Source organism: Enhydra lutris, unplaced genomic scaffold (genome assembly GCF_002288905.1).
Source record: "Enhydra lutris kenyoni isolate GAN:26980312 unplaced genomic scaffold, ASM228890v2 scaffoldscaffold9, whole genome shotgun sequence".
Classification (NCBI taxonomy): domain Eukaryota; kingdom Metazoa; phylum Chordata; class Mammalia; order Carnivora; family Mustelidae; genus Enhydra; species Enhydra lutris.
Window position 1 is genome coordinate 27,409,012 of NW_019154093.1, and position 25,769 is coordinate 27,434,780.

The 25,769-nt window shown below is 37.2% G+C and overlaps 1 protein-coding gene across 1 annotated transcript in view; it reads right to left on the reverse strand.

Annotated features, from left to right (window-relative positions):
* Nucleotides 1-4,280: 4,280 nt before the first annotated feature.
* Nucleotides 4,281-25,769, reverse strand: part of LOC111143042 (Myb like, SWIRM and MPN domains 1) — a 39,228-nt gene continuing 17,739 nt past the window's right edge. Inside the window, exons 9-20 of the mRNA XM_022496474.1 lie at nucleotides 23,288-23,418; nucleotides 22,072-22,175; nucleotides 20,508-20,585; nucleotides 18,842-18,927; nucleotides 15,867-15,921; nucleotides 15,480-15,530; nucleotides 14,695-14,769; nucleotides 13,888-14,076; nucleotides 12,826-12,958; nucleotides 7,967-8,072; nucleotides 7,732-7,789; nucleotides 4,281-6,741 (exon numbers count right to left, since the gene is read on the reverse strand). Of these exons, the coding sequence (XP_022352182.1) occupies nucleotides 6,580-6,741; nucleotides 7,732-7,789; nucleotides 7,967-8,072; nucleotides 12,826-12,958; nucleotides 13,888-14,076; nucleotides 14,695-14,769; nucleotides 15,480-15,530; nucleotides 15,867-15,921; nucleotides 18,842-18,927; nucleotides 20,508-20,585; nucleotides 22,072-22,175; nucleotides 23,288-23,418 (1,228 nt within the window). The 3' untranslated portion in view covers nucleotides 4,281-6,579. The remainder of the gene's footprint in view (nucleotides 6,742-7,731; nucleotides 7,790-7,966; nucleotides 8,073-12,825; nucleotides 12,959-13,887; nucleotides 14,077-14,694; nucleotides 14,770-15,479; nucleotides 15,531-15,866; nucleotides 15,922-18,841; nucleotides 18,928-20,507; nucleotides 20,586-22,071; nucleotides 22,176-23,287; nucleotides 23,419-25,769) is intronic.

Below are 25,769 nucleotides of genomic sequence, written 5' to 3' on the forward strand. Positions count from 1 at the left end.
CCCACATGCTGCTCCCTGCTCAGCGGGGAGTCTGCTTCTCCACCCCCGCCCCCCAACTTGTGCTCTCTCCCGCTCACTCTCTCTCTCAAACATAAAATCTTTTAAAAAATTGCAACTGGGGTGCAGGGGTGCAAGAGCCCCGGCTCTCGGGGTCCCAGACAGACCAGTTTCAGCCACTCGCCGCTGACAAAATCCAAAGCAGAGAGAGGAGCGGTGGTGAAACCAGAAAGGAGTTATTTCAGTGAGGCCAACACCGGGAGGCTTTGGACTAGCGGCTCCAAGTCTGTCTCTGAAGTGCTGAAAATACTTCGAGGTGCCCATCAGGAAAACATGGGGCAAAGTGGATGGGTACGAGCAGGTGGGCAGTAAGGGTCACATCGATCATTATCTTGGGGTCAATCATATGGGGTCTTGTTGGTGTCAGGGCAGCCCCTATTATTTGAGGCGTAGTTTCTGTCCCCATCATGGGATGCTTTGACCACAGGGTCTTTCGCCTGTGTTAAGAGATAAGTAGGGAAGAACAACTTCATCAATTAGATAGTACAGACAGGTTGGAATGGAAGATAAGTCCTCCTTGAAGTTTTGTATATGCTAAGAAAAAAGACTAGAAAGTTGAAGGACAGTGAGTGAGTTAATTCTGATTTTAAGTTGAGATTTTCCTCTTTATACCTTCTGCATCCTTAGTTGACTCAGTGTGAATTACCTAATGAGCGTCTACATATACTCTACCCTCTGGCCAAGACTCACCATTCTTAAGTACTTCCCACTCCTCATCCCCACACCGGTGCTAAGGTCACTTCTCTCTCGAACATCTCTCCCCAAACATCACTTAACCAAATCCTGTTAGGGTGTTTAAAGGTAGATCTCTTCCAAGAAATTAGTCTCACCCCTCACATTCTAGAGAATGATTTCTCATTTGTCTTAACACCTATTACCGGGGCGCCTGGATAGCTTAGCCGGCTAGGTGTCTGCCTTTGGCTCAGGTCATGATCCTGGAGTCCCAGGATCGTTCTCTCGCTTTCAAATAAATAAAAAATAAAATCTTTTAAGAGAAAAACAATAACAACAACAAATACCTATTACCCTTGAAGTCTTTTACAGGCATTTATAATTAATTCCAATTTGTATCTTAGTGTCTTACCTGGGTTGGGTTTTATGGATCTCCCACTTACTTACTAGGTAATGGGTTTCTTGTGGGCCGAAATCAAGATTTACTCATCTTTGTGCCCCCTACAATGCTCAACATAACAGACACTCAACCAATGTTTGAATTAATGAGGCATATTTGCAATTCAATGTGTATGCTGCTAAAACTTTAGAAAGAGACCAAATGATTCACTTTTTTTCCCAAAATTTTATTTATATAGAATCTTCAGAATGTTTTCTTTTAGTTGTTACCACAAGCTAAAATCTCAAAGCTTAAAATCAGATATTTTATGTCATTGTTTAGTACAGGGAGAAGAGTTCAACCACTTCAAGGAAAAGGTTTCAAAGCTCTATAAACATTAATATTTATAATATTCTTTAATACAGATTTAGACAATGTGGTATCATATTTAAATGTACAAAATAGTTTAAGTCATTATATTCCATTACAGAACATTCAAAAATTAAAGTAATAAAAGAAATCCATAAACACTAGTAACATTTGGGGAAAACAACATCCCAACAGGTTTATCAATAATCATAGTAAACTTATATGATACTTATACATAATACACAATTTACAATTTACACATTAAATCCATAAATTTAAAGATCTATGACCAGTCTACTTAATCATGCTGGATTCTAAATACTATTTTATAATTCATAGCTCAAAACAAATGTTCTATGGTAAACCTATGAAACAGGAGTACAATCTATGAAATCATATTTAACATTCCTCTTAAATCCTAAGAGACTACTCTAGGAAACCTCAAAGATAGCACATAAGGCATTTTTCCCTGAAATTAAAGTTCTTATGAATATATTCATAAGTATATTCAAAAGAAGAAAATACAAACAACCAGATACCATGAGTTAATTTTACCTTCTTGAATTTAGTTTGGTATACTGCTGGTATAATCACAGCTTCTCTGGGAAATTTTTATTTTCTCCTGATTTAGGGGGTTAACATATTTATTCTCTGCCTTGTTCCAGAAAGAATTTAAGGTAGCCTACAAGATTCAGAAAATGCTGGAAAGCACAAATTATAGGGCAAATGTCGAAACAGAGAAAAGAGAGTTTTGAAGAACAGCACACATAAAACCATTTGAGAAAAGGTCAGGATTTGAGTAAGTTAAAAGTATATGACATTATTCTCCACAGTGATTTTCTGGAAATATTGCAAAATAGGATATTAATCTGTAAGAAAATTCTTAACTGCTGGGAAGCTGGGAATACTGATCAAGTTTGTTAAATTTTATATTAATCCTGATAGAGATGATGCTAAAAATGTGCTTTTTCCTTTGTGCTTGGGTGAAGTTTTCTCAAATGCCATGATGTATGAATCTGGACTTACAGTGTCTTGTTATTGGTAGAGGACTGTGTAGGCGAAAAAAATCAAAAGTGGGGTACCCTTACTTAATTCCTACTAAGAAACTCATCCACTGAATGCCTGTTGATGACCCGAGGCTAGGGAGCTATATGTCGGGTGGTCAGGTGTCCACAGGTCCCCTTGTCCCTGTGCAAAGAATCAATCTGGAGCATCCTGCCTACAGCATTTCCCCCAAGTCCTCCAGCGCACCTTGTCAGGCCCCAGCAAGACAAACAGGGCAAACCGAAGAGCAGGAGGCCTGCTCAGGCTGGCTTGTCGAGGCAGCCACCGCCCCGCTGCCCACACAGCTACAGAGGTTCTGACCCTGCTCGGTGCCCACATCACTGACCTCACCCCGCTCCTGTGGGGGAAGTGAGTTTTGGAGAGAAGGCTAATCAGCTTCCATGAAATACGAATGGATCTGGTCAACTCTATCCTTCCGACCTTGCTGTCACCCAATGCTCAATGAACCATCCTGTACCTGTATTCTGAGAGGTAAGCAGAGGGACTGGGGGGAAAACAGGGAGTGGGGCTTGAGGGAAATGAAGAAAGAAAAGGAGTGGTAGTATATGTGGCATGAGTTCCAAACTATAAATTGCAGGTCAGAACAAACATATCTACATGAAAGCTAAAAGTCATCACTGCCTCCTATCTTTCTCGTGATGATGATTACTTCTAAGCAACACTCCTAAATTCTCTAAGTCTAGAGCTCAACGTTCATGGCTGGGGTGGCAAAGCTGCCCTAGGGTTTGTGAGATAGGTGATACAGGGACAAGGTCACGACTGCCGGCTTTCCAGCGCTACCCTTCAGAATACAGGCAGGGCCACCATTAGATACCAGGCCGGCGGTCACCAATACTTTTAAGGCCAATAAAAATGTTTTCATTTCTTTTATATTCAGAAGGAAAAAAACAATCTTTTAGGTTGAGGACATGTTTATGTACAATATTAGACTCATTTTATACAAATGTAGTTGTAATGAATTAATTTTTAATTTTTTCTGGAGGAAGACATCCAAGAAGGCAAAAGTGTCTAAGTCCTACCTAATGTGACTTTGGAAATAGTTCAAGAATAAAATACTGAAGGGGTAAGGACAGTCTGATCTTGATGATTTTATTCACTGTTTTTTCTTTTTTGAATGTTACTTTGGGATTAGATTTTTAAAAGAGCTAAGTCTGATATCAGAAAAGTACTAATGTAAAATTCCACCAGCCAAGCAGGAAAAGAAAAAAAAAATTAAGTTTATTATTTTATTATCATTGTGCCATCTTAAGAATCAAATCAGGATTAAGAGATCTGGATGTTTCCAGGTCCTGTCTCCACTCCTGTAAACATTATCAAAGGTAGGTTTTTCTTTGGGTCTCTGCCTCCTGAACCTCCCATGTTACACTGCCTCTCAGTTCCAGACTTCTGTGCTTCTCCAAGGTCCTGGCTCTGACTACCCTAAGGAGCCCAAGGTGGCAGTGACAGGAATGTGGGCACCTGCAGTGGCAAAAATGTTTTAAGAATATGTTAAGAGAAAAGAGGAAACAGAGAGAATGAACAAGGGAGGAGAGGAAGAAAATACCACAAATTTTAACATTCTAAAATTGCCGGGTCCAGAGGCACCTGGGTGGTACAGGTGGTTAAGCGACTTCCTTGGGTTCAGGTTATGATCTCAGCACTCCCCAGCAGGGAGTCCGCTTCTCCCTCTGCACCCCCACCCCCCGTTCATGTTCTCGAGTGTGCTCTCTCTCTCAAATAAGTAAATAAAATCTTTAAAATGACATAGCCCAAGGGAAAAAAGGGGGAAGAATTTATACTAAAATATTACCTGTGGTTTTCCAGATAATAGGATTTATATTTTTATGTTTCTGTTTTTTAAAAAAATATTTTGAGATAAACATACTCTAGCATCAGAAAAAAAAATACTCAGTATTGCTTATAAAATTGTGCTCTCCAAACTGTAACCTCTGAGGATTACCATCTTTGAGTTCCTCACGGTATGGCTTAGGTTAGTAAATATCTTAACTACTGGCATGCAGGGGACCCAGATTGGAAAACAGAATTTTTAGCAATTTCCATTATTTTCCATCACTGAAATTAATCAAAATTGCAGGGAAATGTCAATCAAGAGAGCTATTTCATACCAACTTCTAGGATGTGTGCCACACATACAATGAGAAAAACGTGTCAAAAGGAAGAGTACCAAGGAATCAATTACTACCTTTCACAGAATTGCAGACTTTCTGTATTTGGAAGGAGAAACAAAGCCATAAAATTTAGACCCATGGATTATATAGGTGAAGAGCCTGGGGCCCATACAGATTATATGACATTATCTCTGCCACAGAGGGAAGTTGGTAATAGAATTAGGATGAAGACTCCGGTTTCCCAATGTTTGGTCTGCAGCTCTTACCTCCCCCAGTCGTAAAGGTAACTGTGTTATAAGTTATGTTTCATTGTTTATCCTACCTACATATAGAGAAATGCATTTTAGACCTGGAAGGTTGTCAGGAAGATAACTTAGCCCTCAGGTGCACAAGAATTTAGATAGGAGTCAGCTTATATTCCCTATGCCCCCCACTCCACCACCATGAAGTCACAGGGTTGAGTCAAGACATAGGCAGGCCATCTAGAACTGGTTCACTGCTCTCTCAAACACTGCCATATTCTTCCATGGCTAATGATTACAACCAAAAAAGGTAAAAACACAGAACCATATCCAGATAAGGTGTAAACTGTTTACTAGTAAGAGTGCTTGGAGGTTGGGTATAAACCGTTCTATGGCTCACAGAAATAAACTCAAATCTATCTGTGCAAATGAGGCAGCACGACTGCTAATTTTACTTGAAAATATATTTAAATGTAAATCATAATTCTAAGTTTTGTTGTTGTTTGAAGATGACGTAAATAAGGCCTTTCAGTGTCTCAAGTTCACATACCTGAAAATAAATTACAAATGTTTATAATTCTCTAGAGCGGGGACTGGAAGATAAAGGCCAGCAACCCATTCTTTGTGAGGCTCATGAAGTAATAAGAATGGCTTTACATTTTTTAGGGACTGTAAAAAAAAAATAAAAAAGAATGTCTGATAGAGACAGTATGTGACCTGCAAAGCCTAAGTTTTTGTCTAACTGTCCCTTTACATAAAAAGTTTTGCTGACATCTGTTCTAGATTTAGAAAATATATGAAACCGGACTAGATATGTAGTATGTCCTAGAAGGTTTTCTTCTTTTTAAAATTAAGTCTCCGATTTAATATTTAAGCATTATTAAAATCTGCCTCTTTCTCCTGATAGTAGGTAGTAGAAAATCTAGTTTGAGAATTATGATTATCTGTGTTTGGATTAAATGAGGTTTTATCACACATACCAAGTGGACATAGAGTTGAAGCTAATTATTTTATGTATCTGAAATCCATATTAAATGTTTCAGCTAGCTGAGACAATGGCACAGCCTCTAGTATTATTGCTATAAAGTAAAATGGAAACAAAGATCTATAACTGAAAAACCGGCAATCTGATTCTCTCCGTTGGTCTCTTCTCTGTTAGACTTTGGCCGTAGGCCTCCCCTGGCCTCCTGCAGTGCATTGTTAGATTTCCTGCGCCACTAGTTCTCATCCAAGTTCATTACCTCAGTGACCATCCATCCACATTTCATTTGCAACCAGAGACAAAATCTCACCAGAAGACATGGCAAAAATGGAGGTGCTCCTAATGAGACACAGACACGAGGTACCAAAAGTGGAATGACTAGTTTGGGGAGAAATAAATACTAGAGACACATTGCATTTATCAACCTGAATACAGCAGTAAAGCAGACAGCCCTTCAGAGTCCCCTGTAGCGCCTGCTGGCCATGGTGGCACTGCAGACTGCGGCACACCCTGCTTCACACCGCACTCTGATAACCGCTGTGTGAAAACAAGTGTCACGGGATTTATGTGGGAAAGTTTGGATTTTGATGACTAGAGAGAAAATATTAAAGTTGTGCCACCATTAGCTGAGTTACAATACTTTCAAGGTTATTACTTGCAAAGAAGGATGTCAAAATCAGAAGGTCTTCCTTTAAAATAATTACATTAACAATTCCTTTGGACTACAGCACAGTTCTCTTCAGTCCCTCCATTCTCTTGCTTGCTTTTATAATTGGAAAGGAATAAATTTTCTATTTGAGTTAAGAATTCTTCAGCAATGAAGCAATTAGTCACTTTGCTCAGAGTTTTCCTCAGACACTCCAAAAGCTAGTTGAAAAGAAAATTTTATATTTAAAACACAAAAAAAGCATAAGAGGGTTTGCATTACTATCATTGTTGTATCTCTTTCCAAATCTCACATTTTCTAATGCGCAAATGAGAAATAGTCTCTTTAAACATGGTTGGTGATAAATTTATGATCAATAATCATACAGCCAGAGTGTAGGAGTGTAGGAGAAATGCTTAGGCTAGTTCCTTTATGATTTCATAAAAGGAGACAAACCTGAGATTTTAAGTGTGATGCCTTCTACTTTGGACAAATTTGTGACCTTTTTTTTTAGTAGTTACATTTACCAAGCAAAATAATCCTGTAGAATAAAAATCTGTGTGCATACAAAGGACTCTACAATTTCCAAATTAGGGTACTAGAGTCTGTTTCCTAAAAAATATGCATATTAATCTTCCAACAGAACAAAGTGGCCTTAATAGAAGGGGGTAAAAAATATTAAAAAGAAACTTAGTATGTTTAAGTTTTCTCTTCTTAAATTGCTACCAAGAAAAAAAAAGGTGTTGCCATACTGATCTTTAACTCTATACATATGGAAACAAAAAGTGAAACAAAGAATTAAGGACTCTTCTTACCAGAAAGTTAAATAAAATGACCACCTAAATGTAATTATTAGATTTATATTACTATTACTGAAAATGATCAATTGTTAAACCTAAATGGAAACGTGGTGCTTTTGAATTTAATGAAATGAGAAAAATGTTCTCCACTGTGTACATTAATCTGCTAAGAAATTAATCGGCTAGTACAGACAAATTTATTCTAAAATAGTATTATTTCTATATGCAAGTGTGTGCAACAAAACGCATTGCTAATTATCTCTTAGAAATTAACTTCTGAAAGGAAAAAGCAATAAAAAAAACACAGAGAAAATGTATCCACAAAGCATTTGGCATCATGGGAAAACACATCAAGATGAATAGCTTTAGAATCTACGAACAATAGAACCAATTAAAATGAAGGCAGCTTACTTTCTGCAAACAAGTAAGGTCAGAATCCCGGCGAAAGATTTTATCCATAGGGACACTGCTGTTGGAAGAAAAATGAAGACACACTGATGAAACAAATACCATAAACTAATCAGTTTTGTAATAAACTGTCACTGATGCCATATATCATAATTTTATATTTAACTTGGGCTTTCTCTGAAACCTAATTTAATGAGAAACACTGCAGATGTGCAACATCTCAAACCACAGTACATACCTATGGGAGAGCCGATATTTTTCTATTATCCATCTTGTCTTTTCAAACACTAATCCCCACTGAGGTTCTTCCAGCATCTGCTGTACTTCAAATTTGTAAGGTAACCCTAGAAAAGCATAAAGAAGCAGACTGTCATCAACTATTTCTTAAATCCCCAATCTCCTTTTAATTACCTAAAATCCTCACCCTTCCAACTTGGCACACCAGCTGAACAGCACTTTAAACATAGTGGGCATTCATTAAATATTTACTGCCTGGATGAACCTGGTCCATCAAGCACAATAATGCCAAGCAATTAATAATAATAAAGAAAAGTAAAAGTACCATTTGCATGACAATTATATGTAAGGAACTGAGAGGCAGGATGATCACATAATTTATATCCAAGCCAGGCGATCTTCTGAGTGAAAGGGGGCATTGTTAAAAACTGTGCCAGAACCACAGGCTTAAAATGACATTTAGCTAAGCTAAACAAAACATGTTCCATCCCAATGATCTGTATTTTTACACAGGTTAAGCTTACAGCAATGCTATAAGGTAGGCAGCATTACTCCTATTTAACAGACAAGCTGAGGCTGAGACCAGTGAAACAACCTGTTTAGGCTGGTGAAGTGGAAGAGGCTGGATTTTAAGCCCCAGCAAGTCTGCCTGGCTTCTGAGTCCACATTCACTTCACCTCCCTATTAGGTGCTCATCTAACACAAGCCAGGGAATAGGGAGAAATAAATACTAGAGACACATTGAGACATAAAGACATAAAAAGAAACTTAGTATGTTTAAGTTTTCTGGAGAAGCAGCAATTGCACTTCTCTGTCAAGCTAAACTCTGGAGGAGAGAAGCCCAAGGGGTGGATACCATGCACACAGCTAGAAAGGAAAAGTATCACGGATGAGCCTACTTGGAAATTTCTCACATAACCTTCAAAATCCCCCGGTAACTTTATTTGCTGTGTATTAAAAGAAAAGCTCAGCTGATTCATTACCAGAAGTCAAGACCATAAAAATAATAGTAAAACTTACATAATGCTTACTACATGACAGGCTTAAGGTGCTTCACATATGTAAGGCCACTTAAGTGAACCAGCTACCAGTACTGTTCCCAAAATAAGAACATAACCTGTTCATTAGCATATATATAATTACAAAGAAGCAGAGTCAGGATCTAAACCCAGGCAGTGTGGCTCAGTTTCTCTTATTAACTTTACAATATACTGCCTCTCAACTAAGTTTCTGTCAATATAAGGCTTTTTGAGTAAATACAATGCCAGCAAATCAGAAGGCATGAAAAAAAATGAAAGGAAAAAACATCACGACTATACTTCCTTACAATACAAGCATACTTTGTCAATATGTTCTAAAAAGGCCTTTACCCCATTTTTTTCAGGTGGATTTTTTTTTTTTTTTCACATTTCAATTCTCCTCCATTTCACTTTTTCCCTCCAAAAACTTAGGAGAGTGACACATCACAGAACACAAGCTATCAAGCAAACCCCTTTTGGTGATGCCTATAATTTACTTGATATGCTCGATTACTTAATAAGCATAGACAACAGTATAATCACAACTACCTATTGAAGATCTATTATTTGCTAAGCACCTGACATATATTACCAGCAGTTTTTACAACTCCCCTGTAAGCAAGGTAGCAATTTTTTTAAAGATGGCAGAAGCAGACTTCCTGCTGAGTGTGGTGATGATGACACAGGCCTCAATCCCAGGACTCTGAGATCATGACCTGAGCTGAAGTCAGATGCTTAACTGACTAAGCCGCCCAGATGCCCCAGCAAGGTAGTAATTTTTTCCATTTTATAGATGTGGGGAAAGGGAATGAGAGAGGCTAAGTATTCTGCCCAAAATAAAATAACCAGTAAATGTCAGAGCTGGGGTATGAATCCAGGCAAGCAACTCCTATTCTTAATGAAAGTCAAATGTAAGAATAAAAAGTAATGTGTTTTCAGTCTGTACTGGTGGAAAACCATGAAAACACACACACACACACACACACACGCAAGTGCGCACGTACCATACAGCTCTGTTTGGCAGTAAGAATACTTTTCTAAGTTAAAAAAGTGGCACTAAAAGCAGTACAAATTTCCTTTTGTACTGAATATTTTTAAGTCATTAAAATATCAGAACACTAATCATTAAGTATATTGCCTGCCTATTACAAGTACAGAAAATGCTTATCCATTAGAGACATTTTAAAGATAGAATTTGGGTATATACCTAAAAGGAAAAAAGAACGGACAAGACAGGACAGGCAAGGAAGAGAGAACCTAAGTAAAAAGTACTTTAACTTAAAAGTAACACAAGGTATCCTATGGCTTCTAGAAAACTTTAATTGGTGAACCAGAATGTTTCCAAGAAGAGCAAAGTGAAGAACCTAGGATTAAGACCTACTAAGCAGTGTTAAGAGGCATTTAAGAGACAGCTCTGCCCAAAAGAACTTTCCTGCAATAATGATAATGTTGAATGCTGTTTGTTGTGCACTGGCAGCTCGTGAGAGCATCAAGTACTGTCCCCTCTCATCCTTTCAAGTGTTCCCTGCCCCTGCCTGGGGTACTTTCTTCCTCCCATGAACTGGTCTGTATTTCTCTCAAATACTAAATCTGTACCTTCTACAAATCTCCAGAGTTGGGCTCTCCATGTAGGTTTCCACTCTCTGGTACAGTTTAGCTGCATTTGTCTCCCCTCTGTCACCTCAACTCAGTCTGCAGCCTCTCGGTAGGGTTCTCCTCCTTGTGTCATATCTGGAAACTCTGTTAAGTTGGTAAGCTAATTCAGGGCTCCCCTCATTTGTTTTCCATCTCTCAGCAATCATAACCCCTCACTGCCTGATGTTATGACCTAAACATCACTGTCTTATATATTTGTCCGGTTTTGTGGCTATTTCAGATAGGTCTTTTGTTACTTCCTTTGGGCCAGAAGCAAATTTCTAGGAACTGAATTTTAAATTTCATTGAATTCTAATTAATTTGTAGTCTTATGTAGCTCGTAGCTATTTGTATTCTCTGTATACTCTGAGAGCATCAGAATACAGGCTCACTCCCTAAATCTAGCGGGCCGTGAGATTAAAAAAATGATGTAAATTGAGAATGAGCTAACTGTGATTACTCCTTTTATAACTTTTTAGAAAATTAAATTTTCATAAAATTTTATAAATTGGGCTAAAGAATGTTATATACATGTGCTATGTTCAAAATGGGCATTTTGGTCTGAAGTTAGTGTCAATACTATTTGTTCAATAAAAACCAGCTGAGCTAAAAACCAGCTGACCACTTCCTAGATGCAAGGCAATTGATTACATGCTGGTGGGGTTACAGAGATGAAGGCAGTGTGGGTTGTTTGAGGTTCACATTTTAGAGAAACATGCTAAATAGATACATTAAAAGACAAAAGCACCATGAAGGCAGGAAATAAGTGTTGCAGTTGTGCAGGTTACAAAGAACAGAGCAACTAATTGCAATGACGTGAGGGTCTCTGCCAAAGAGATGGCATCTAAGTGACAACATGAAAAACAATGACATTAACTTGTTAAACAAACATTCACTCAGTACCTACTTTATGCCAGGCCTTGTGCTAGAGACAGAGGATAGAAAAACGAGTGTAATATCACATCTACCTTTAAGGAGCTCATGAGCTAATGGGAACCCGAGTACGATGTGCAGTGACAGCATCAAGAGGACAGTGAACTCTCAGAGCAGCAGTGGTAAAGATAGAGAATAGAGAATAAGCATCCTACAGATGTCACTGTCTCTTCCAGTCTTTTCCTTTCTGTACACACTCGCTTCTTCCATTCCCCTCCTTTGCCCAGTCTGCCACACCAATTCCCTGTCCAGCCAGAGCTGACTGGACCACAAGTGAACACAATTCCCAAAGGAACCAAATCATGTGATGGACTAAGCCCAGCACATTCTTTTTTGGGACATAATGGAAACTAAGAGAAGGAAACCAGTTGACACTATTAAGCCTAAAACTGAGTGGCCATGGAGAGCAGGTGACAGTGTGGTCATTTCTCCTTGTTTTTCCCATTCAAATGCCATTGCAGAGAAAGCCAGTCTGCATTCATAAGAAATTTCCCGAGAACAGAGACTTTGTGTATTTTGCTTAAAGCAGTATCTCTAGTACAGGCATACCTCAGGCTATTATGCTTCGTTTTCCTGCACTTCATTTCATAGTTATTGTGTTTTTCAGGAACTGAAGGTCTGTGGCAAACCTATGGTCAAGCACGTCTATCAGCAACATTTTTCCAATAGCATTTGCTGACTTCATGTCTGTGTGTCACATTTGGTAATTCTTGCAATATCAAAATATTTTTATTATATTTGTTATGGTGATTTGTGATTACTGACTGACTCCTTGAAAGATCAGATACTGGTTAGCGTTTTTTAGTAAAAATTACTTTTTCACTAAAGTATGTATGTCATTTTTTAGACATGATGTTACCTCACACTTAATAAAACACAGTACAAAGTAAACATAACTTTTATATGCACTGGAAAACTGAAAAATTCATCTAACTTTACTGTGATATTTACTCTAGTGGTGGTCTGGAGCCAAACCTGCAATATCTAGGAGGTAGGCCTGTACTTAACACGGACATTGCTCGGCCCAAGCTCTTCTCCACACTGTAATCCTTTTGCCCAGTGGTCATGGTAATACAGTAGGGGCTTGAATCTAGAAGAAGGTCACCAAAGGTAAGAGGATAACTGCACTAGATGGTGTGCAAACACTGATTCCCTATTTGAGGGTACAAAGTTTTCCGTCACATAGTTTCACATAGTTGTAAATTCTTTGATATATAAGATTCAAAGAAATCAAGGCAGGAATAGGGTGAAGTTGTCTTTGTTGAAAACTTACGGTAAGAGCCATCTGAGCTAATTTCGTCACTTATAACCAGGCAGGTAATCTGGGAATAAGGTAAAGGATTGTTTTGATTATAAGGACTAATGATCATTCCAATGAATTTTGCACCGCCTCTGGAGAAGTAACTCTACAATGAAAAGAAAAATATAATTAGTCTTGATTGCATAAATTTAAAAATCAGTATTTACCCATACCAACATCTTAAACACCTAATGGAGGAAAAAGGAACAAAAAGTGTGTTAAAAACCTCACATCCAAATAGCAACTAAATGAAATATGTATCATTCCACACTCTAAATTTTTCAGGTCAAAATGTGCTCAACCCAAGCAGAAATGACCCTTACACAGATCACATGGCCTGCAAAATCTGTATCATGAACATGTTTACAAATTATTTTCACTACGCTTCAACTACAATCTTTATCAATATGGTAATAATTTATTAACAGCAGCCTATAGCAAAAGCATTCACCCATTTAACATCAACTATCAGAATAAAACAAAACTTCATTTTTTTCCAGAGATGCAAAATTCACTCGTATACCCAGTCCCTATCCTAGTTGTTCCCATCAATTTTTTTTTTAAGATATTATTTTTATTTGAGAGAGAGCATGAGCAGGAGAGGGGGAGGGGCAGCAAGAGGGAAAGAATCTCGAGCAGACTCCATGCTGAGTGCGGAGCCTGACGTGGGGCTCAATCTCATGACCTTGAGATCATGACCTGAGCCAAAATGAAAAGCCAGACACTTAACCATTGAGTCACTCAGGTGTCCTGTTCCCATCAATTTTTAAAGGCTCTCAGAGTACTTATTACTGTTACTTAGATGGTTTGTCTGGGCTAAACAAAATAGCTGATTTCCCAGATATTTAAATAAACACGTAATATTCTTCTGATCAGAAAAAATGCAGTTATTTCAAAACTCCAGATGTAAATAATATTAGAAATGCCAACACTGCTAAAAATGTTAAAAATACATTTATTTAGTAGAAAGCAATGAGGGAGGAGAAAAAGTACAATTATTTACACACAACATACACCTGAGACCTAGAGGCCCACCTGGTATTTGGCTTGAGTGTCAATATCTCGTAAGGAAGGATTTGGATCAAAGGCAGGATGGGAATGATACCATCCAATAACACTATAGCCTCTCACAGCCAAGGTCTCTGAGGCCTGTGTTTGCGAGACAGGATCCATCTCACACTGTAGTCCTGTACTCAGACTGTTACATGGCTCTGCTGCACAGACCTATAAGAGATTAATCCTCATACAGTTATACTGAAATCCTGTTAATTCTATTAAAGTTTTAGTTCTTCACATGTAGATACAGAAACTTTTTTAAGCCAATGAAAGTAATTAACAGTATCACAGGCAGCCTTTAACTTGCAAATAAATGACACCAAAAGTATGATTGTATGCAGGAACTCAGAATCCATTTTTCTACTCAAGGCCTAATAATAATTGTTAGTTTTCCAAGTTAGCCCATATAATATCTGACAAATACAGTCTTTCAATGACTCCCATTATTTACGATAATAATTGCAACAGAATCATGCACACCAAGTTTAAACTATAGGGTTGGTGCATGTTTCCTGGCCTTTTAAAGTAGTTGTAGCTTTTTATTGGTGAAAGCGATGAGGCGGCCTGGCTGGCAGTGCGCCCTTTCTCAATGGTAAAAGGAAACAGGTGCTCAATATACAGAATGTTAGTTTACTCCTGGGAATTATCTAACCTCCATTTGCATAGTCTCATTTCCATCACAGGTAAAAGTCTATATTTTAATTATATCCACTGAAATCTAGAAAAATATTTGGTATGGTAGCAGTACTAAATAATTAAAGAAATTTTTTTACAGAGAGAACTTACTTCAACTATTTTATCAACTTCTGAGTATCTTCCTCCTAACAGACCAATCACTTCTGCCATAGAAACATGAGCATGCTAAAAAGAAATACAAAACAGACTTAGCCCAAACATACAAGTCCATCTGACAAAAAATCAGAGTAAAACTTACTTATTACAAGAGACTCATTTACAAGTATGGTAACTATGCTTTTCAAATACAGTAGCATAGCAGAGGAATCAGATGCTAGGCTCAGTGCAAAGAAATTTAGGATTTCAGATTTAGCTTCACTGCCAGCTGAGAAGCTTTGAACCAAATATTCAAACACTCCAAGATGCTGTTTTTAAATTTACAAAATAAAGATACCATTTGTTTTCCTTACTCAGAAAAGGTATCATAAGGACACAAAGTAAAAAAATCACTCTGGGTCCTCTTACAGAAAAACGCCTGAAACAAACACAACTATTGGAGGTCTCTGGAATTTAGTGCCAACAAGGAGCCTCCAAACTGTAGGAGTTGTGGTTTGTCGCAGTTCTCTAGAAGGCCGCAGACAAAGGATACCAGGAAATAAATATAGGGTTAATGATGATAAACAGTCTGCAAAACTCACATTAATTTATTTTCTCTAAAATATGGAAACATGCAATTGTTTGGCTTTTCTCCAAAAGAAAAGACTTATTTTTAGATTCCTTGTAAAAGAGGATAGTTAAGATCCAAAATACACGTCTTCCATACTCTCTCTTAAGCCTGCAATAAAAATACACAAGAATAGAAATCAGAGTAAGTAAACACAATAGATTATCCTTACCAAATCCATTATTAAAAGTGCTTCTGAAGCCACTTTCACCTGAAATGGCTCCTGAAATATAAAAAAAAAAAAAAAATGGGGGAGCATAAAAATAGAGATTTTGTTCTTCCTCTGGAATGTCCACCCTTTCCTCCTTCACATGTCACACCAAGTTCTCATCCTCAACCAAGGCTCAGCACAGACCAGAGATTTTTAAAATATTATCATTCAAAATCCTAGCATGAAGAAATACTCTTTCATTTCCCATCTGTATCACTCATTTGACCCTTAATGCACCTTGCCTTGTCCAATCTTTCATATGCATATATACTTTGCACACACAGAAAAATAAATACTTCGTGTCTAACGGGGCATTATTTATGACTATTAACTGATGCATAATAGTACCTGCTTTTCTTCACTGAAAAAATTACAAGGTATCAGTTGGAAGGGATCAAATGAGCTGCAAAAGAAAAAAAAATCACAATCTCAATAACATAGATCAGGAATCACATTCATTTAAATTAGAAAATGTGCATCAATAATCTAAACCCCAATTATCAGAAAAACACTAAACTAGGAGAATTTCTTAAGGACAATTAATTCCGTACAACCCTTTTGAAAGAAGCACTGTTTTTTTCAGACTCAATAAAAAAGATGGGAAATGACAAGACCTTTAAGAGAAAGTATTCTGTCGCCTTAATTTCTTTTAATACCCAAAGAAAAGAAATTGTAAAGTACCCACACCCTGACCTACAATGAAAGCAGGTTTCAAAAAGTTTGAAGAAAATGTAACTAACTCCCTGACAAGACATGGGTAAGAAAGTTCAAGAAGGAAGTTTCTCAAAAACACGTGTAAGTACAATATCAGCAGAGTAGGGACTCAACAAATCTTTGCTGAATGAATAAACAACAAGCAGTTCTGCTAAAGGAATTAATGTATATAAAAGGCCCTATGATAAACCTTTTTTAAAATGAAAGAATTAAAAAAAAAAGACAAGAAGAGGGGCACATATGGGTAGAATACAAAAGCATGTGTAAATCTGAGAGAAATGTTAGAAAGGCTTTTACCAGTAAAGAACTGAGATTTGAGAAAGATATTAAGATCAATTAATAAGGTTTCTTTAGGCTATGTCCAGAGAAAGGAAAAAAAAAAAAAAAAAAACCCCAAACAAGGACTATGTTCATGTTATTCGACTGGAAAAGAGCAGGACTATTTAGTTCCTATTCTACCAGAGACTGTTAGCACCAGAAAAACAGACACTTCCTATCCCAAGTGACTAGAACAGTGCCTAATACATAGCAAGCATTCAGAAATATTTGTTGAATGAAGGCGAAAGATCCTCAAATTAAACAAGTGCTTCATCAACATGAATAAAAAGAATAGGAAGACAGTGTATGCATCCCAGAGGACTGAAGAAACATGATGTGAAACCCCACTATCTTGTTGGAGGAAATGTACAGAATGGAAAAATTTACTAGAGTGCTATGAAGAGGCAATTATTGTAATGGCTTGTTTTCATTTTATTTATTTTCTGAGAGAGAGAGAGCAAGAGAATGCATGCATGTCTGAGGGTAGAGGGGAGAATCCCAAGCCGGCTCCAAGCCTAGCACCAAGCCTAACGTGGGGCTCCAACCTGGGGTTTGATCTCATGACACTGAAATCATGACCGGCTACCAGGTGCCCCTGGGCTTATTTTCAAAACACAAAAAAAGCAGAATTTATTTTTTAAAGATTTTATTTATTTGACAGAGAGAGAGCACAAGAAGGCAGAGTGGCAAGCAGAGGGAGAGGGAGAAGCAGGTTCTCTACTGAGAAGGGAGCCAGATGTGGGGCTTGATCCCAGGACCCTGGGATCATGACTTGAGATGAAGGCAGCCATTTAACTGACTGAGCCACCCAGGTGCCCCAAAAGCAGACTCTAGAAGCAGAGAAATTAGATGTATATATTGGGAAATTCTGGAAAAGATTATTAAACAGCTGATTTTGAGCCGTTAGCAAGTGCAGAGGTGACTACTAAGAGTAATAATGGACCCAGGAAAATATAAGTCATGATAAGTAAATCTAAATTTCATTTTTGATAGGACTGATTTGCTAGTTACTAGCAGACTTAGAGATTCAAATATATTTTATCTGAACATAAGCAAGATATCTGTTAAGCTTTTTCTTTTGCATTAAGATGAAAAAACAGTTAACCATAGCAATGTGTAGCTGACTGAACAATGAATGATGTCTGAGGCTTACATTTATCTCAGTTAAACATTTTAATCAGTAGTCAATGACAGAAGAGATAAGCTTACTGAAATGTTTTTAATTCAAAGCTATGAAGGGTAAACGAGAAAAGTGGATGTGAATTCAGAAAGATCCTGACAAATTGGAACAAGGGCCTGGAAATCACAATAAATATGCCTCACATTTAAATTCAGAAAATCAAATGTCTGGATACTGGATGAGGAGTCCTAGCTTATGGATGCCTATCTTTTTTACTTAGTTTATCTCATTTAACTCACTCTCACAACAACTATAAGTTTTAATTTTTATTTTAGAGAAGTGATGTGTAATGTAATGGTTAGCAGTATGGATTCTTAAACTCAACTGACTGGATTTAAATCACAGCCTTACCACTAACAAGCATAGGCAAGTTTCTCAAGCTCTTTGTGCCTCAGTTTCCTCACCTATAAAATGGGAATGATATTAACTACTGCACTGAGTTGTTATGAGGATTAAATGAATTAATATACATAGAGTGCTTAAAACATAGCTAACTAACAGTCTTAGCTATTGTAATCACTACTTTGTAAGTGAGGACTGAAGGCTTAAGGCTTTATGTAACTTACCTAAGGACATACCCCTGGTTAATCATCAGGGGCTCTTTCCACTGAAAATGACTTAGTGCCATTTCTAGATATCTTGTTTTAAAAGGGACACTGACAAAACTATAGCCTATTCAGTGGAGCATCTGAAGAAAGTAAGGGTCTAGAAAATCAAGACATTTAACTTATTTGGTGACCTTAACTGTTACAAGTTACAAATACCAGATTATTCAAAAACAAGAAACCTTGCTAATAATCAGCACCAACCAAAAAAAGAAGTTATTTCATAAGGTTATCTGTTTATAATGTCTAAGAAGATGAATGACTACCTGTCATAATTAAGGCCCCTTTACAACATATGTTGGATCCTATAGTCACTAAACCCAAACAAATTTAAAAACTTTTGCTTAAGGTCTTCTAAACTGAAAATCAGGGAAATAAAAAATTTCAAAAATTTTAGTATTTTTTGACTTAATATGAATATAATGTTGTTATATCAGATATTTTTTTCCATGCATTTCCTAATCATTGTGGTAAGTTAAAAAAATTCTACTTATATAACACTATACCTTTTTGTTGGTCTTGGTACTTTTGAGGATTTAACAGGTTTACATTTTTCCTCTTTTCTTCTTGCCAATTCCTCAGCAGAGAGATGCTAAAACATAAAACACACGTTGATCAAAAAGTCAATCAGCCAATGAGAGGCAGAATTAAAACAAAAACAAAACAACTCTTTAAACCATATTTAGGTTTAGGCATGGTGAGAATGAGATCAACACATTGACGTAGATGTGTCTCATCTTTCTACTAGCAAACTGAAATGCTGGATCATATATAAAAAAATTGTTCCAAAATTTACAGCCACACCAAGCTTAAAACTTATTCCTTCTCTTGTTTTGCCCATTTTAATTAATGGCACCAGTCACCCAGGTTAAAAAATCTCAGAATCACCTGAGTCCCTCCTCTTACTTACTCCCTATTTCTAGTCACCAAGTCCTACTGTGTTGAGTTTTCTTTCCCAACCAGAAGACACTGAAACACAATGATAAAAAGCACAGATTCTGGAGACAGAATGCCTGGCTCTGCTACTTACTGGGTGGCCCTGGACAAGTTACTGAAGCTTTCTGTGCTTTAGTTTCCTTACCTTTAACATGGAAACACATGTAGTAATAACAACAATGTCCTGGTATTACTGTGATGACTGATTTGATTAATGTTTATAAAATCCTGATAATATTAAGTACAGAACACATCCCACTTCTACCACCACTCTTATACTCTAGCGCAAATGAACAATGCATCTTTTTCAGAATTTGGTATTTTCCCTGTCTATACCTTTGTTTATGCTGCTCCCTTGGCCTGGGGACTAATTTTCCTGCTAATCCTTTATGTCACAGTTGAAATATCACATTTTCTGTGATACCTCCTCTGACCACACCCTTTGGGGAAGACCTGACATTTCTTAAGACCAATCTTATGGAACTTATCAGACGTCATCTTTCCTTAATCTAGAAATTAAGTTCCTTCTAGGCGGGAACCACGCATTGACTAATGCAGTGCCTGGACTGGCACTTGGGTGTGAGGCGGGGGCAGGGAATGGGGAAGAGAGAAAGAACCTTTTGTGGGGGGGCACTTAAATCCAGGAAGAAAAAATAACATTTACTAACTGGTATATGCAAGCCTTATTAAGTGCTTGTGGGACAATATTTTAAATGGTGTATCAGAATATCATTCTATAAATGTTTACTGAGGGGCGCCTGGGTGTCTCAGTGGGTTAAGCCTCTGCCTTCGGCTCGGGTCGTGATCTCAGGGTCCTGGGATCGAGCCCCTGTTGAGCGCTCTGCTCAGCAGGGAGTCTGCTTCTCCCCCTCTCTCTGCCTGCCTCTCTGCCTACTCATGATCTCTGTCTGTCAAATAAAGAAATAAAATTTTTAAAGAATAAAAACTAAATGTTGACTGAAATGAATTAGGCGTACCAACTTACTGGAAAACCAGCAGATATTGTTGAACTAAAAGGCCAGAATGCAGAATAGACAATTAAAATACAGAAAATGAACGAAACTCCTAGTTAAGTGTATTGATGCCTTTATTTTGCTATTTCTTGGTGACGTCTGGACAATAAAATTAACACAGGAAGGATACACACACACAAACACAAACGAGTGTAACATATGTGGCATTAAGATATATAAATACAACTGCCACTGAAAAGCTATTTGCAAAGGTCAAAGTTACCTCAAAAGTTTGTCCTTCTAAGTCTTTTGCATCACACCAATTTCCCCATGGGTCTCGGACCCTACGTCTCCTTGTGCGCTGGGGTAAGCATCAAAATAAAGCAAAAGGTTAACAAGGTTAAGTTGGAGAAATCAGAGCACACTGATATATAACACCAAAATGGTATTTTTCTAAAAATCAGTTAATTTCTTCATTAAAATATAATCTCTGATCAGCAATGCCTGAATAAATTTTATTTTATTAATTTATGTTTAACAGCACTCTGCTCAAAAATAAGTCAGAAGTGATTTTCTGAATTTTACTTGAATTTCTTCTTGAATTTTCATTTCTCTTCACCTTTAGGAGCTAAAACACTAGGACAAAAGGTATTTTTAAGACCAAAAGAACCACCAAGAAAATGACTTCCCTTTCAACCACTTGTGATAGAAAACTTCAAGAACCCACAGCAAGAGGTAGAATATTGAAAACTAGGAGCAAAATAATTATTTCTCAGCCTTAGAAAAGGAAAGATTGCCTAGTGGATACAAAGAGAAAGAAGTACAAAGTTAGCTGACTGGATTACTAATACCCAGTTTTGTAAACCCCAATACTGAAGCCTTTAAAATGCACTGGCTCAGAAACCAGCATATGAAAAGCACCATTTCCAGCAACTACCATTTCCAGCAACTACCATTTCCAGGATCTAAAAACATCCTTTCTTACTACAGTAAATCTAGGTAGAAATGGTTTACAGCCTAAACACCCTAAAAAAAATACCCACTCTATTAGCGGCACTTTTCTTCATTTGCCTCACCTATTACCAATTTAACCTACTTCATTAGTAAAAACAATAAGAATCCAATATGACTCTGCCTTTTAGAGGACCTGCAGGATCACCCATTTTAAAAAATAAGATTCATGAATTGTGAGATACTGTAAAATTCACTAACCTCAAAAATTAAGGAAAGGCTACAAGAGTTTGGATAGCTATTCTAAAAAGCTGAATCTTAAAAGTAAGACTTAAATAAAGTAACTGAAAGAGAAAAATGAGCCTGACTGGATGGCAGTAGAAGATACTCTAGATACAAAAACCAGAACCAAGCTGTCTAAGAGCACACAAGCAAAGCACAATGCTTCCGTGTCAAGTCTGCCAGTGAGCTGTGGGGTATTTCTCATTTTTGCCCTTTCAAAAGCTAACGTGGGGGCGCCTGAGTGGCTCAGTGGGTTAAAGCCTTTGCCTTCCGCACCAGTCGTGATCCCAGAGTCCTGGGATCGAGTCCCCACATCGGGCTCTCTGCTCGGCAGGGAGCCTGCTTCCTCCTCCTCCTCTCCCTCTCTGCCTGCCTCTCTGCCTACTTGTGATCTCTGCCTGTCAAATAAATAAATAAAATCTTTAAAAAAATAAAGTAAAAAAAGAAATAAATAGCTAACTTGGAACTGAACGGGAACCAGGAAAGTGAATGCCTAAGGTGAATATGAGAGAAAACACGTTCCTTTGTTAAATAGCAGGCGAGAAGGCAGCACACCTGACTAACAGGGCCAGGAGCAATCTGGAGAGATTTCTTAGTGAGGGGTGGCTGCTTACCACAGACTGCAGACGCTGTGCAAGCTGGTATGCTTCCACTGTATCTTTTCGGTCTCTGACTCGTACTTTGTCAACCGGTTGTGGCCTGTTGTATACAGCCTGTTCTACCGGAATTCAGGAGAAACAAAACAATCTATTATTTTCTGAAACTCATTTGTTAACTAGGAAGACACATCTACACTGACTGTAAGTTGTAAGCCAATGTCTAAGTTCTATTACACCTGAGCTTCTATCTTTCTCTACAATCACTTGGAAGTTCTCAGTAGAAGTCAGGCTCTTAAGGAAATCCCAGTAAAATGGGGTATTCGTGAGATGGGTAACTGAATTTCTAACTAAATGAGTGCCAAGCCCACTTTGCTGAATTCAAATATCTAATACAGAAAACATGATTTTGCTTCTGTGGCTGAAGAAGCTGTGACACTAGTTTTCTTGACTAGCCAGTCCCATATACAGTGCTTGGGGTAACAAACACACTGAAATGAAGGACAGACCACAGGGCAGACTGTGAATTCTCTCTCCTACAAAATAAAATAATCTCTGAAAGGAAACTTTCTGGTTAGCTGTCTTCTCTTATACATACACTATAGAATATTACTTTTCTGAAACCATGGGTTACAAAGTTCTAATTACCTTATCACTTTGCAACTATGGTTATTATCTTTTTTTAAAATGTTTGTGTCACGTTAATTCAATAAAAGTGAATAATACATTTAAAGTCATGCATATTCATTGACTTTAAATTTGAGAAAAACTAGGGTGAAAGAAACTTTCTTCCATGAAAAATATTTTGACACTTTTATTACATTTAAGTGTAAAGGCTCATAAATTATTTCCTTTATTTAAACACTGCTAGACAGTATTTCTAGCATTAATACAGATTTTACAAATTAAATGGGCCATTACTAGATTTTTCTTAAAATGACTTTACTTTTACTTGACAAAGAGCTGCATTGTTAAATTATTTCTACTACTTAGACTGACTATTTTTCCTTTTCATACCACCACTTTCACTGCAGGTTACAGGAAAATACAGTCTGATCAATAGAAATCTGTTTTAAAGAAACAACTCAATGATACATTTACTTCATAATGTTATAATATCCTCCTGAATTCTCTATCTATACTAAATCTGCTTGAATTCTAACAAAGAAGTTAATGGGTGCTCTAAGGATAAAAAAATGTTGTGTAAAAGATGTTGTTGGGTTTTTATTTTTACCACATCCAAAATTGATTGCTCCTATCAACTCGAGGTATGTATGAATCCGTCCAATACAATTAACATCCCCACAGTTCTTCAGGCCAGGACGTACTGAGGTCTTATTTAAGTATTTCGGTTTGCATATCTCCCTAATTAAGAGATGGAAGTACAGTTATTTTGGATAAATAAAAACATGAAAATAAGATTTCTAGGGAAAACTTTTGATATTTGAAATATCTTAAAAATTTACCCCCTCTCAATCTGTAAATGTGTAGTAAAAACAATGCTAATACATAATACCCAAGTGTACTTTTTCCTGAGATATCTTTAAATGATACAAAATCGTAAGAGTATAATGTGATTTTTATTAAGTATTATTTCTTTCCCATATGAAATGTAAGAGATTCCGGTTATCCCAAGATTTTAAAGTTAGAAGCTTTGTCAACAGATCCAAATTCAAACTTCAATGTTTGAATAAAAAGGGCACTCTGATAATATATCTACAGTATTTACTATTAGGCTTTTCTTATTTTTAATATATTACTTAGCTTCATCTACTTTTACTTTGCTGGACAGTATATTTTAATTATAAGCTAACTTACAAATGCTTAAAAGTTTTATATTGGTTTTTAAACATTACACCAATAAATATCAAGTGCTTACTCTCCCTGGAAAACAGAAAGAGATATTATAGGGGATTTCAAAGGAATCAAGAAATGCCCAAAGACTATGAAAAAATTAAAAAGTATACATAATAAAATGAATATTTACTGAATATACTTACTATACCATAGTAGATACAGGTTAAGAGTAATGGAGTACTAATAGTAGCAAAAATGCTTATGCCAGTACTAATAGTTATCAACCTTAATCCTCATAACTCTACAAAGTAGCATTTATTATTCTTATTCTTATTTTAGAGAGGAGGAAATGAAAAATTAGGGGGATTAAAGTACTTGCTTATGGAGGTTAAAGTGGAGATTTACATACAGACGTCATAAACCAAGTATTCAGATATATCATATAACAGGTATTTATCTAATCTTTATTTTATTCTACAAATATTTACATTGCATCCTACACACCAGGCACTGTTTTAGGCACTAAGGATCCAGAGATGAATATAAAGTTCCTGACCTTACATGCTAACAGAATATATACAATGAATAATATCTATTATATATGTGTATATATACATACATACATACATACATATATATAAATAAATATATAAATAAAATACATAATGACAGGCAGCAACAAGTTCTAGGAAGAAAAAGTAAGAAGGATAAGAGATAGAATGAGAAAACTAGGTGCAGACTATTTTAGATAGGGTATTTAAAGAAGGCCTAAGCAGAAACCAAATTTAAAATCATTAGTTCAGGGCACCTGGGTGGCTCAGTGAGTTAAAGCCTCTGCCTCGGCTCTGGTCATGATCCCAGGGTCCTGGGATTGAGCCCCACATCGGGCTCTCTGCTCGGCAGGGAGCCTGCTTCCCACCCCCACCCCTCTCTGCCTACTTGTGATCTCTGCCTGTCAAATAAACAAATAAAATCTTAAAAAAAAATTTTTTTTTCTCCTAACAAAAATTACTATTAAAAATAAATAAATAAAACCATTAGTTCTACAGACATTCAGGGAAGGCAAAAAGTAACTTGTGATGTGGAAGGGTATCGGAAATTCCACTGAGGGCACCTGGTGGCTCATCGAGTTATGCACCTGACTCTTGGTTCTGGCTCAAGTCACCAAGATCTCAGGATTGTGAAACAGTCTCACAGTGGCCGGTGCTCAGCAGGCGGTCAGCCTGGGATTCTCTCCCTCTGCCTCTGCCCCTTCCCCCACTTGCATGCGCTCTCTAAAAAAAATGAATATAACCATGGCTGGGGTGGGGGCGGATTCCACTAAAAAGTTCAAGATCCCAGTGTTTTTTTACTTCACTTCAATCAAAGGAAACAAACTGCACAAATGAAGCCAAGAGAGCAGGAATAAGCAGTGTAACCAGCTTCCAAAAATCTACAGGAAATCTAAAAACTGTATTGACTTAAAGACTGCCCAAATCAAAAGTCTTTAAAAAGAGCTCAGCACTAGCATCATGATGCTAAACAAATGGAAGGCCTCTAGGGGCACCTGGGTGGTTCAGTAGGTTAAGCGCCTGCCTTGGATTAAGCCCCTCATAGGGCCCCCTGCTCAGCAGGGAGTCTTGCTTCTCCCTCTGTCCTCTGCCTCTCCCCTCACCTGTGCATGTGCTCTCTAATAAATAAATAAAATCATTTTTTAAAAAAGGGGTAAGGCCTCTAAAAATACTTATTCATGATTCATTTGCACCATCTTTCTCCCTCAACAATTAGAGTACCTCTGTATTTGCTTAGAACAAGTATTGTCCTAAGAACTAGGAGTGTAACAATGAAAAAAACAGACAAAACTCTGCCCATGTGAAGCCTGTATTATCATGGGGAAGGAGGAGGGAGGAAGAGGAGACAATACACAAATAAAAATATAA